Here is a 12,863-nt window from a genome sequence, read left to right on the forward strand (position 1 = left end):
ATAAATGTTACAAAGGCCCAATAAATAGGCACTTACAATGAACATGCTTCCTCTATAACTATTATTGTGAGGTTATAAATAAAAGACTCACCACTTTCACAATCCATGGTGAAAACTGAGAAATAGTAGTTGCCTTCTCTCTTTTGCTTTACAGAATTTTGCGATTATTGGTGCGAGAGCCTTCTTGTTGACAGTTCCTGACATCTCTGACAGTCTTCTGTCTGTATCTCTCCACCTCACACCTTGTTTCAAGTCTCAGCTGAAAACGTCTCTTTTTCCCCTTGCCTATACCTCTTTATTTCTCTCTTCCTCTGATATTATTCGTTATCTAACCCTTTCCCCTGTATTATCTAACACTGGAAAACATTTTGGAATACATGTTGTATGAAGTACACTATACATTAAAAATGGGGTGTCATGAATTTGGAAAAAAAGAAGAAGCTGTATTTATCTAAGACTCAAAAGGCACTAATCCTGCAGCTGGATCCCTGGTGTTGAATCCCTGTAGCTGCCTGGAGCTTCACTGACTTCACTGAAGCTGTGGGGGAAGGGATCCAGAACTGGAGCCCCAGATGGGAGATACCTGTAAAATTGAACTTTAGAACATCCTGAACCTGTGAAATTTGAGTCAGATCAGATTGTTTGCCCAGCCCTACCTATAATTATTCTCGAGCTCCATCTAGTGAAAAGCTAGCCAATCCAAATGCATTGTTTCTTGTGCACCATAGTACTTTGATACATTGTATATTTTCCTGTTACTTATATGGAAATACAAATCTAATTTGTCTTTTGTACTTACACTATGAAACCTAAATCAAAATGCATACCTCTAGGAGACTTTCCCTTTCTTCATCAGAGAGCCGTTTCATGGCTTTTTGCCTCAGAGTCTCCTTGACATACGCATCATACTCTTCTTGGGCTCTCTTTACTTCCTCGCTTCGCTTAATTACATATTTAGGAGTAAGACCATAATCCTGAAACATCAAGGGAAAAGTTCCCTATAGAAACTTATAAGAAGAAATCAATGAACAATATGATATAAATAGTATCAGTAATGGTATTTTAAATTTATCAAGGTAGATTTGAATATGGTTTATTACTATTAAACAATAAAAATCATGTCAGGGCCATCTTCTGAAAAAGCATCAAGCCTGATTCTTCTGTAGTCCGTCCAAAGCCTGTGAAAATGATTCTCATCAATTTTATGTATAAGGCCTCAGAACCAGATGGAAGTAAAAATGGAAACCTCCATATCTAAGGATTGATAGAAGACTCATCTATGGAACAATTCTAGACCAGTTAACCATAGTGCAATTAGTTTATATCAATACTTCATGACATCAAATGCCATACTTTGAAATGTGCATTCCTTTGCTTTTCATGTGTACAGATTTTTGTTATAACATTATATACCATACAAAAAAGTCAAAATGTTTAATATAATGTGTTGCAGAATGTCTCAGTTATGCCTGAGAGACATAGTTTTGCATTAGGAGTGATATACAACCCCAGCAATTTCTCTGGGCAGGATTGTGTTTCAAGAAGGTACACTTCCTTCAGAAGGTCCCAGATGTGCAGGGGGAACACACCCACTACATCATCCTTTACATCTTTGGGGTGGCTTGTGACCCAATGGGTGCTCGGAGGGACAGTGACCATGCTTGGCCATTGTATACGTGGTGCAAAGGATAGGAACGTTTTTTGCTCCTTCCTCTGTATTTGTTCACTTGCCCAGCTACTGGGCATGAGGTCCCTATGAATTCCATAGGTAATATACAAAACAGACAAAAATTCCCTTGACTGGAATGTGGCTTTACATACTAAAATTTACTTTCTAATGGATCTTTCAAATCTGCTATAAGTACTAGTGTAGTTTCACATGTAAAATTCTGCATAAATTGGTGGGTAAGCAAACATAATGAACGCAATTTCCTTTGCGATATTTTGTAAGATTTTTCAAATTAATATCTTGTTCTGTATAGCAATTCTGTATTTCTTGCAAGTTTTATGATTTGAAGATGGATTGCTGCTCTTTTGGACATAAAACAGGTACTCATTTGTATGGAAAAGTGTGTGACTGGGTAAAATAGACAGCATACAGCAGTTTACTCAGTCTTACCTTTTTGCAGATGAGAGTATAAGGATATTATTAATCCTAATCAGTGTTCACGTCACCTTTCATATTCAATGATTTAGATGTGAGCTGATATTTATGGATACTAGGCAAATGTATCAGGAGGAAACATATACCAGTAACATTGTGGATTGTAAACTGTAGTTTGTAGAGATTTTGCAACCAATGAATATTTCAAGTTTAGCTTTTTTTGTTACACTGGAGGCTCAGGGTCCTCTGAAGGCTGAGAATCCCAGATATTTTTCTGCTTTATTTCCTCCCCCCCTTTGGCCCAAAGCTGCATATCACAATGACCATCCAGTGAATGGAAAGTTTGGGCTCTATCAGAAGCCTACCAACACCACTCCTGAAATGGCATAGGGTCACTGCAGAGCAACATGAAGCGCTGTTTCCCCAGTGACTGAGCATACTGCCTTTGCAATGCTCTTCAGCTGGCCTAGGAGAGAAGTGAGAGTGAGTCAACTCTGAGGCTTGGTCTACACTACAGAGTTAGGTTGATGTAAGGCAGCTTATGTTGACCTAATCAGGTCGGTGTACACACTACAGTTTTGCTCCTGCTGATGTAACTGCCCTACTACACCAACATGATAACTCCACCTCCATGAGAGGCATAGGGCCCATGTAGGTATAGTTAGGGCAATGTAATGTCTGTGTAGACACTGTGTTACTTACATTGGCTGTTGGCTGTCATTCTTGTGAATTTCACAGCTCCATGCTGAAGCTGTGAAATTGACAAGAAAGTCGGGCTGTCATTGGAGGCAAGTGAGGGGCTCTAGCTAGAGCCTGACTTCCCCCAGGCTTCCCGTTGGGCTGTGCCCACCTGGCTCCCTGCTGCCAGCTGGACAGCTGCCCAGAGGCTCCCAGCTCCCCACAGGGAGCCCTGGTGTTGCCTGGAGGCTCCCAGCTCTTCTCCACTGGGAGCTCGGCTGTTCCCTCAGGCTCTCAGCTCCCCACTGCAGCTGGGCTCCCAGAGGGGAGCTCTGGGCCTGGAGTCTGGGCAGCTCCTGATGGGAGCCGGAAGCCTCAGTGCAGCCATCGGGCTCCCCGTGGGGATCAGGAGTCTCAGGGCAGCTGCCATGCTCCCCACGGGGAGACACCAGGCAGCAACTGGGCTCCCCATTACTGCTGTGGTTGTTAAGTTGACCTAACATAGGTCGACTTACCTTTTTAGTGTAGACATGCCCTGATACTCCACAGGATAGCATGTTGTGCAAATTTCAAGCTTGTTTTTGGTGAAAACGTAATGAAAATTAATTTACATAGAAAAAAGTAATTACAGAGCCAAACCCTGGGAAATGGAGCAAAGATGAGTAAAAGGTCTTTGCTACACCCTAAAATGTTACACAGCTGAAAATCGGACTTGTAAGCATGTCCAAGTGGCTAGGACATGGATGTTACTATAGGATATGGGGAAGTAGCTGGCCACTCTTCTCCCTCCATGACTGGGGTTTGATGCAGTGATATACCACAAAGATCTCCTTTATGACAGTGGTTCTCAATTGGGTGTACACAGAAGTCTTCCAGGGGGTACATCAACTCATCTAGATATTTGCCTAGTTTTACAATAGGCTACATAATAAGCACTAGCAAAGTCAGTACATACTAAAATTTCATACAATGATTTGTTTATACTGCTCTATATACTATACACTGAAATGTAATATTTATATTCCAATTGATTTATTTTATAATTATATGGTAAAGGTGAGAAAGTAAGCAATTTTTCAGTAATAGTGTGCTGACACTTGTATTTTTATGTCTGATTTTGTAAGCAAGTAGTTTTTAAGTGATATGAAACTTGGGATACGCAAGACAAATCAGACTCCTGAAAGGGATACAGTAGTCTGGAAAGGTTGAGAGCCAATGCTCTACGACATCCATAGTTGTGCAGAGTCCTTGTAAAAAGTATCTCTCTGGGGCACCTCCCTAGTGAGGCTAGGGCCGCTCAGCAGGTCCAGTTCCCACCACGGGATTGGCCCAGTACAGGCCACAGACTCTTAGTTCCTGGCAGCGGGCCCTGCCCTTGTGGGCTTGCTTACTTTGTTTACAGGTGGGGGAAAAGCAAAAGTTCAGATTCAACACAAAACAAGCTCCTCCTGGCGTCAATAAAAAGCAAAAGTGTCTGTGGCACCACCTTACTTCAGGGGTGCCCGGGCAGCAGCTTTGTCAGATGTTCTTATGGCTGAGTAGCCAAGTCAATTTCTCTCTATAGGGCTTGCCCCTGGGGTTCACTGGGAGTGTTTCTGCGTGAGGGTTCCCTGTGCTATTTCAGAAACCACTCCAGTCGCTCCCTTCTCAGGGCTTCCCCCCTTGCATACTGCAGCTTCCTCATTTTACAGCCTTCCTCCCTAACATGCATGACTGGCAGGGCCAGAGGGGCGGGGCTACCTTAGCACACAGAGCAGCCCAAGCCCCTTTCCTGTCAGTGCAGGGTTTATACATGCCTTCACATACCCTCCCACTCAAAAATGACACCCGGGATTCATGTTGTGCATTGAGCATGCTGTCCTTGTCAGTTGTAGTGTCTGTGCCTTGAGAAAAGAAATCCGTGTTTGTATGAGCCTTGCCTGCTCTGTGGGACATCTGTACAGTTGTAGAACTAGGTACCAATGCATGATCCTCGTGTTTGTGTCTTTCCTTATGTGCAGTCATCAGTCCATAATCAGCAAAAAGGAGGTCCCCAATAAGTAATAACGTAAAGTATCCATGGCCCACTTGATACCCACAGTTTCCTTTTTGATTACCGAGTATGCCTTTTCATAAATAATTTTTGAAATAATTTTTGACTCAGGTACAGTATGGGGTGTTCCTCTCCGCCGATGTCCTGTGAGTACTGCCCCAAGCCCCACATTAATTGTGTCCATCTAATTAGTTTGAAAACTGTGGGTTGAAGAGCATCTGTTTGCATCATAAGCTCTCTTGTAATGTTCTAAAGGCCTTACTGCAAGCATCAAACCACTGCATCTTCTGTGGTTTCCCATCCCTCATCAGGTCTGTGAGGGACGCTGGGTGGTTGCAAAGTTTGGCATGAAGCGCCTGTAACATCCAGGCAAACCCAGAAATTGTCTAACTTGCTTCTTGGTCATGGGCCTCAGATAGTTGACTAAAGCCTGTACCTTGTCCACAAGTGGGCATATATGTCCACCTCCACCATATTCCCAAGTAGGCGGCATCAGAGTTCCCAATCTTGCACTTAGCTGGGTTGACAGTTAGGCTGTTGCTGGCGACTGACTGCAATATTTCGGTAACACGGCCAAGATGGCTGTCCAAATCTTGGCTATATATAATTATAGCAGTGGCTTATCTGAATAAGCAGTGGCTTATCGCCCACATAAGAGGAGGACCTGGCTCACTAGTCTTTGAAAGGTCGCCACAGCTCCATTTAGCCCATATGGCATTGTTTAAGAGTGGTACAGCCTGACTAGTGGGCAAATGCAGTTTTCTCTCTGGACTCCAGAGTCCATGGAATCTACCCCATACCTTTTTGTAAGATTAATTGCATATCTGTACCTTGCTGCCCCAAAATGTTCCAGTAGCGTATCTATCCTAGGCATGGGGCGATAGGTGCCAACTCCGTGGGTGCTCCAAAAAATAGCAGGTACTCAGCACCCACCGGCAGCCCCATGGATCAGCTTCTCCCCCTCCTTCCCAGCGCCTCCAGACCGCCACGATCAGCTGTTCAGCAGCATGCAGGAGGTGCTGGAGGGGAGGGGAGGAGCTGGGGCTGGGCATGCTCAGGGGAGGGGGTGGAACAGGGCAGTATGAGGTGGGGCAAGAGTGGGAAGAGGTGGGGTGGGGGCTTGGGAGATGGAGCGGAGTGGGGGCAGGGCTGGGGCAGGTGTCGAGTACTCCCCTGGCAAATCACAAAGTTGGTGCCTCTGCATGGGGCATGCATCAAACTTGAAAACTGCACTGACTTTATGGAAATCAATGCAAAATCTCATCATACCACTGGGTTTTGGGATGACAACTATGGGGCTTCACTATTCACTGTGTGACTCCTCCACCACGCCCAAGTCCAGCATAGTTTGGAGTTCAGCCTTGATGGTGTCCCACATCCTCCTGAGTAAAGGTCAAACAGTCTCTCTTACCATCCATTCAGGTTCCAGGTATGTCCTGGAAGGACTGAAAATGCCTGGGGGAATGCTTGTATTAACAGGTCCAGATGAGTCTTTTGATATGCCCTTAGGGTCTCCCTCTTCTCGACAGAACTGATCCTTTCCACTGTCGGGATCTTGGTACCCAGCTCAGGGTCTGTGGTAAGGGGAGTGATTAAAAGGGCCTCCCTATCATGCCAGGCCTTCAGTAAATTGACATGATAGATCATGCCAGGCCTTCAGTAAATTGACATGATAGATTGAGTTTCTATCCTTTTCCCCGGATGCTGTATCGCATAATCTAGGGGCCTACCTGATGCAGTACCTTGAAAGGCCCTTGCCATTGGGCTAATAACTTGGACTCAAACTTGACAACAGTAGGACTACTCAGTTGCCTGACTTGAACATGTGTAGTCCCGCTCCTTGGTTGTAGGCTGCTTCCTCACATTGTTGGGCCTTCTGTAGGTTTTCGCAAGTGAAGGTCCTCAACCTTTTAATAAGCTCACGCAGCTGGAGGACATATTGCACCAAGTTTTCTGCCTCTGGTTCTCGGTTTTCCCACGACTCCTATAACAAATTGAGGATGCTTCTGCATTGCCAACCATACAGTATCTTGAAAGGGGAAAAGTCCATAGAGGGCAGGGTACTTCTGAGATGGCAAACAGTAGTGGGGGCAATAGTTCGTCCCATCATTTGGGGTTAGTGGTGACAAACTTCCTCAACATCTTTTTGAAGGTTTTGATGAAACATTCCACCAAGTGGTCTATTTAGGGATGGAAGACTGATATTTTCAATTTCTCTATCTTCAAAAGCTTACACAGCTCTCGCATCAACTGGGATGTAAGGTTGGGCCCTTGATCTGTCAAGATTTCCCACAACAGGCCTACCCTGGCAAACACCTTCATCAGCTCAGTGACTACTGTGCTCATGTTAATCGATCATAGGGGAATGGCTTCCAGGTAATGTGTTGCATACACCAATTACCACTAAAATATATTGATGGCCCACTGAACTATTTTTTAAGGGGCCAACTAGATCCAATCATACCCTATCAAAAGGGGTTTCCATTAGGAGCAGTGGAATGAGGGATGACCACCTTAACCCTGGACAGCTGGCAGTTCGGACAAGAAGCACAATAGTCCGCACATCTTGAAATGCTCTGTGCCAGCAAAAGTATCCTGTGAAGCAGTCAAAGGTTTTCTCCCTCCCGAAATGTCCTGCACAGGGGACCTCATGGGCCAACCCTAGTACCTCCCACTGATAAATGTTAGGGACTAGCAGCTGGACCCTGTTCTGCTTTTTGTGATAGAGCCATTCCCCTCATAGCTTGAAGTGGGGCCACTGTCTCTCCTTCTGGGGTCTACTACCTCCGCATTGACTGTAGCTAATTTGTTGCATATCCATGAAAGGGTGGGATCTACCTGCTCTTCCCTCACAAAACTGGTGTCTTGGGCAAGGATATTGGCCCAGGCACTGTATGTCTCACCCTTGGGTGAGGGTTAAGAATGGGGTAAGGGGCAAGACCCCCAGTCTGAAGGTCCTTCATCAGGGTCTTCAAGTTCAATTACCCTAACCCACTCTACTTTTGTAGGGGCATGTCCTAGATTCCAAGGCTGGGGTTTTGCCTGTTTTGGCAAGATCTCGCTGAAGTGTTCCTAGTCTCTGCCTAGCATGACTGGATAGGACAGCAGTCAGTAACCTTCAGCACGCGGCCCATCAGGGTAATCCACTGGTGGGCCACAAGACATTTTGTTTACGTTGACCGTCCGCAGGCATGGTCCCCCACAGCTCCCAGCGGTAGCAGTTTTGCCTTTTCCGGCCAATGGGAGCTGCAGGAAGCGGTGCAGGCCAGGAACCACCCCCCTGCAAATCCATGGATATCCGCTTCATATCTGCATCCGCGGATGTGGACCATTTTTGTGGACAGTGGATTGGATGCAGATCCAACTGTGCGGGACTCTACTCACCGGCGGTGCCTGGCCCGTGGCGCCTGGTTCGGGCAGCCTGGGGGGCGCAGCGCGCTCGGAGCTGGTGGCCAGCAGCCAGTGGCTGGGCGGCAGGCCGAGTCAGGGCTCACCAGCAGCCACTCACTGCGCTGCTTCCTGTTCAGCAGCTCAGGCCCCTGAGGCAGCACCAATGTCCCCACCATGGCCTGGCCCGCCTAGGAAGCACGGGCTGTGCTCCCAGCCTGCCAGCTCCTGGACAGCAGGGCCTGCCCACAGCTGCAGGGATTGGAGCAGGCGGGGCTCTGGCACCCCACCCCTCTACCCTGCTGTGATGCAACACGCATTGGTGCTGCCGTGGCATGTGCCGTTATTCGCGAGCCCCCAGGATCAACGTGCGATGTGACGCCCCTTCCCCCCAGCCCCTGCCCCCACACTGCCCCTTGTCGTCGAGACCCCACCCTTGCGCCGCACCTTACCGCCGGTCCCTGCCCTCGCGCCCCCTCTTCCCTGCAAGACCCCACCCCTCCACTCACTCATCTCTGCTCCCTGCCCCCACCCCGCTAGCCCTTGTGACACGGGTTGCTGTTGCAGGTGCGGATACACATAAAAGACGGATAGCGGATCGATTCTGGTGGATGTAGATCCACATTTTTGTATCTGTGCTGGGCTCTGAGCATAAGGGCTCCTCTTCCTGTTTCAGGATCCACTCTAGTTTCCCTTCTTGGGGCTTTCTCCCTTGCGGACTGCAGCTTCCTCCTTTTAAAGCCCTTCTCCCTACCATTCCTGATTGGCAGGGCTGGAGGGTCAGAGCAACCTTAGTACACAGACTCTCCTAGACCCCTTTCCGGTCAGTGAGGGGTTTATACACCCCATCACAGTCCCTCTGTGTAGTGTCTGATGCTTGTCTTTTCCTCCTGCACAGTCATCATGTAGGGCCTGATTTTTCACTGACTTGCACTTTGAGTAGCCAGCCATTTACTCTTCTGCAGTCTTGCCTTTCTGATTTGATAGCACTTTATACCCTCACTACACAGTTGTAAATGACTAGTCAAGGTGCAAAATTCTGGAGAATCAGGACTAGTATTTTTTTTAGCTGCTTTGGAGTCCAATGGAGGCTGCACAAGGATATGGCCTTGTAAATGGAGTTTCATAATAAAGGAGTTTCAATATGCACTACAATACACTGAAAAAGTTTAGGATTTTCATTTCTGCTTCACTAGAAATGGAATTTTCATTGTATTATTTTTGAATTTGGCCCATATTGGAAGATATGTTGTCAGCTGTTAGGTGATAGTCCTTGTAAAAATATGGCTCTTGGTAGTATGTACAGCAATACCCATTCTACTTCAAATAATTTAAAATCTCAACCCTGTCATTAATAATATTACATACAACTCCCTCCAAAAAAAACCTACGTTAAAAGAATGTTATGCAGCTTTCAGGGTCATGCACTCAACAGTTAGAAAATGCCAGAACAGATGTATCACAGTAGAGAACTAACTGCAACTCTGTACCCTCTTTTTGTCCTGGGGTGGAGCCTCACAATTCTCCCACTCTTAGACCAGGATCCTGGGGTTACAGCTCCTTGTGTATCTTCCACAATTACTCAGCAGGCCTGAGAGAGTTCAGCCTCTGCAATTTTTCCCTTAGGGAGCTTGTGACTAGAGTTTGTTGGAAGTTTCCTAACAAAAAAGTTTAGCTTGAAAATGCCAATCTATGGATCCCAAAATGTTTCACAAAAACACATGGAAACCTGCAGCACGGAGCCTGGAATTCCTGTGAGCCCCAAGTCCCAGCTCAGTCATTGCTACTCAGGCTTCAAGTAAGGATCCTGGCAGCTCTGGAAGCCTTGATAGCCCCAGCTCAATCCCTGACTGTCAGGGTTGAGGCACCTGGCACTGCAGCAAGGGAGCCTAGAAGCCCTGAGAGCCCCAACTTGAGCTGGGGTTTTCAGGGCTTCTAGACTCTCTGGTCCTGAACTGGACTCTTGGGCCAGCTGGCTCCAGTGGCTCTGGAAGTTGGGCAGCCTGGAGGGCCAGCTGGCCCAGGAGTTTGGAAGCTCTGGAGCCCACAGCTCTGGGACAGTCCATATGGTGGGGCTGCCCTGGAGCCACAAACCCTGGAAGTCATGGCATCTTCTTATATGTTTCTTCTGAGTTTCACTGCTGCCCGGTCTAGTCTCTTTAAGGACTGCCATTCAGGGATTACAGTGGTGAAGATGACATGAATCATGTCAATTTCACTCAGCTCTTTAGAATGTTCATAGTTGGTTATTATTTTGGCATGCTGCCAAAAGTTTGTTGACAATACAAGAGAAGGAGAAGGAGACTACTCAAAAGCTTATATCTGATCCAAACCTGAACAACATTTCATGGTAAAAAGAAAAGGCACTTCTCTCGTCCTAGGGCTTTCTCCCTGATGAATTTCAAATGTCTGCTGCAAACAATGGACTATTAGAAATTCTCAGAAAAAGTCAGATGCATCTTTTAAAATGAAAAGTGTTAGGCAATCCAAATATAACTCCCCCTATAATTTAACAAAACATACCTTTTTATTAATGTATTTTGGGACAAGTCCTGAAGTTTCAAGGAGATATTTGTTTCCTTGTCTCGTGTCAACACAAATAGGTTGAGGCTTCTTAGCCACTCCCATGATAACATCTGCTGCATTTGTATTTATGAAATTCTTTTTACTTTGAATTCCCATAAGTGGGTGATCTGTCACACGTGGCACTGATGGTATTGTTAGTAACCTCTTTCTTCCTTCGTCTCTTTTTCCTGTGGAATTAAGCATATGAACATCCTTGTAGCTAGTATAAAGCAGTAAGTAATTTTCCAATGTCAGCATTCTCCAGTATCTCAAGTGGGAGAAACAACTAAAACTGAAAGAAAACACGTACAGAGTTATTCTTAAATGAAAATCAACTTGGTTAACAACATAAGAATGGCTTGGGGAACAACTGTAATGAAAAGCTACTTAAAGTTTGTTGGATGAAAAACCTACAGAAAATCTACATAGCTTCTGATCAGGTTTTACACTGTAAAATCCATTTAAAAGTACTATTGTGTAAGACTTGATCCATATTTTTTCTGCTAGCTGTAGGAGAATTATACTACCTAACTTATGTTTTACCGTCCTCAAAGAAATATTTTTAAAATATGTATAATATTTTATAAAATTAAACATGTGCATTATTTTACATGGAAGAGAAAAATTAAATGTTTATATTTACATATTTTAGCTCTCATTAATACATTTTGTCTTTTTAAAAAATAAGTTACCCAAATGGTCTCATTTTGCTCTTCATTTAATCTACCTCCCTATCCGCTCTGTTCCTCTACCTGTTCCTAAACCCATGCAAATGCTTGCCCGATCCTCCTCTCTCCCTATGCATTCTGCTCATGCTTTTGGCTTCCTTCTCTCTTGAACATGCTGTCAAGTTGTCTCATTCCCTCTCTCACAGAAAGACCGCTGGCAGTTCTAGTCCTATTGGGAGCTTCAGTCACTGAAGGTAGCTTCTGTTTCCTCTCCTCCTCCTGTGTGACAGCAGCCCACTAGTGAAAGCTGTAGTGATGGCTCATCCTCTTTGTTTTCAGCTGCTTTTACAGCTGCAGAGGCAGCTGGAAGCAAGGAGAAGAGGCAGTACCAACTAACCAACCAGCTCTCTGTGAGCCACCAGTAAGTGTTCAGTGGGGCACTAGTGGACCACAGACCAGAGTTTGAGAACTAACAGAAGTATGTTTCTGTACAATGGATTATGTGGTAAAAGGCTAACAGTAAAAGTAGCTTTTGTAAAACTTTTGGGAGGTACTGTCATTCAAGAGAGTAGCTGTTTTATTTGTAATACCTTCAATTCTTGACATATTACATTTAGGCACTACAGCACATATAGTACATACCTTCTTTGTAATTCTGCTTCTTTGAATTGGTCATTACACAGGATTCTCACTCTTGGGTCTCATACATTTAGACAGAGACTGACTGGGAACTCTCAAAACTAAGGAGTTTTTGAGGGTTGCACCCTTACCATATCCATTCACCAATGCCAACAGGTATAACACTCTTCTCCAGCAGCACGAGTGGTAGAACACAGTAGAGCACTCAACTGTCATTCCTTTTTGGAGCAAAAAGGTGAAACATTCAACTAAGTACATCCATACAGGCAAAATCCCTCAGAACTGAAAACCCCAAACACTGTTAGGAGGTGGAAGAGTGAGTAAAAATCCGGGGAGATTATATCAGTAAAGAAGCATAATTACAATGTAAGTGATTTCTCCTTCTTTAAAGATACCATCATCCAGGATTCTCACTCTCATAGTGCACATAGCTTGAGGGACTGTCCTTTCTACTAAAAAGTTCACACACTGCATCCGGCAGTGATGAAAATATCAATCCATGTTATATAAACAACTAGTAAGGTTTCTTTCCATTCTTTCCTTTTTTTAAATAAGGGAAAGGAAGGATCAGGAACCTCCAAAGACCATCAGCCAAAAAACCAAAGATCTTCCAGACTGAATCCAATAAAAAGAAAATTTGCCAACCTAAACAAGGGGTAGCACAAAAGAAACAAAAAAATTCTAAACAGTGGGAGACTTCACACCTCTTTACTTCAGAGGTATAGGCTGAGGAAGCCAATGAAGGATTTACTGGTAGCAGAAGGATACAAGAAACATAAGCTACATAAAC

The 12,863-nt window shown here is 45.0% G+C and overlaps 1 protein-coding gene across 1 annotated transcript in view; it reads right to left on the minus strand.

The window, feature by feature from the left end:
• Positions 1 to 12,863, minus strand: part of ENKUR (enkurin, TRPC channel interacting protein) — a 30,350-nt gene that overhangs the window by 4,100 nt on the left and 13,387 nt on the right. The window contains exons 4-5 of the mRNA XM_007058478.3: positions 10,725 to 10,954; positions 828 to 974 (exon numbers count right to left, since the gene is read on the minus strand). Of these exons, the coding sequence (XP_007058540.2) occupies positions 828 to 974; positions 10,725 to 10,954 (377 nt within the window). The remainder of the gene's footprint in view (positions 1 to 827; positions 975 to 10,724; positions 10,955 to 12,863) is intronic.

Source organism: Chelonia mydas, chromosome 2 (genome assembly GCF_015237465.2).
Source record: "Chelonia mydas isolate rCheMyd1 chromosome 2, rCheMyd1.pri.v2, whole genome shotgun sequence".
NCBI classification, from domain to species: Eukaryota; Metazoa; Chordata; order Testudines; family Cheloniidae; genus Chelonia; species Chelonia mydas.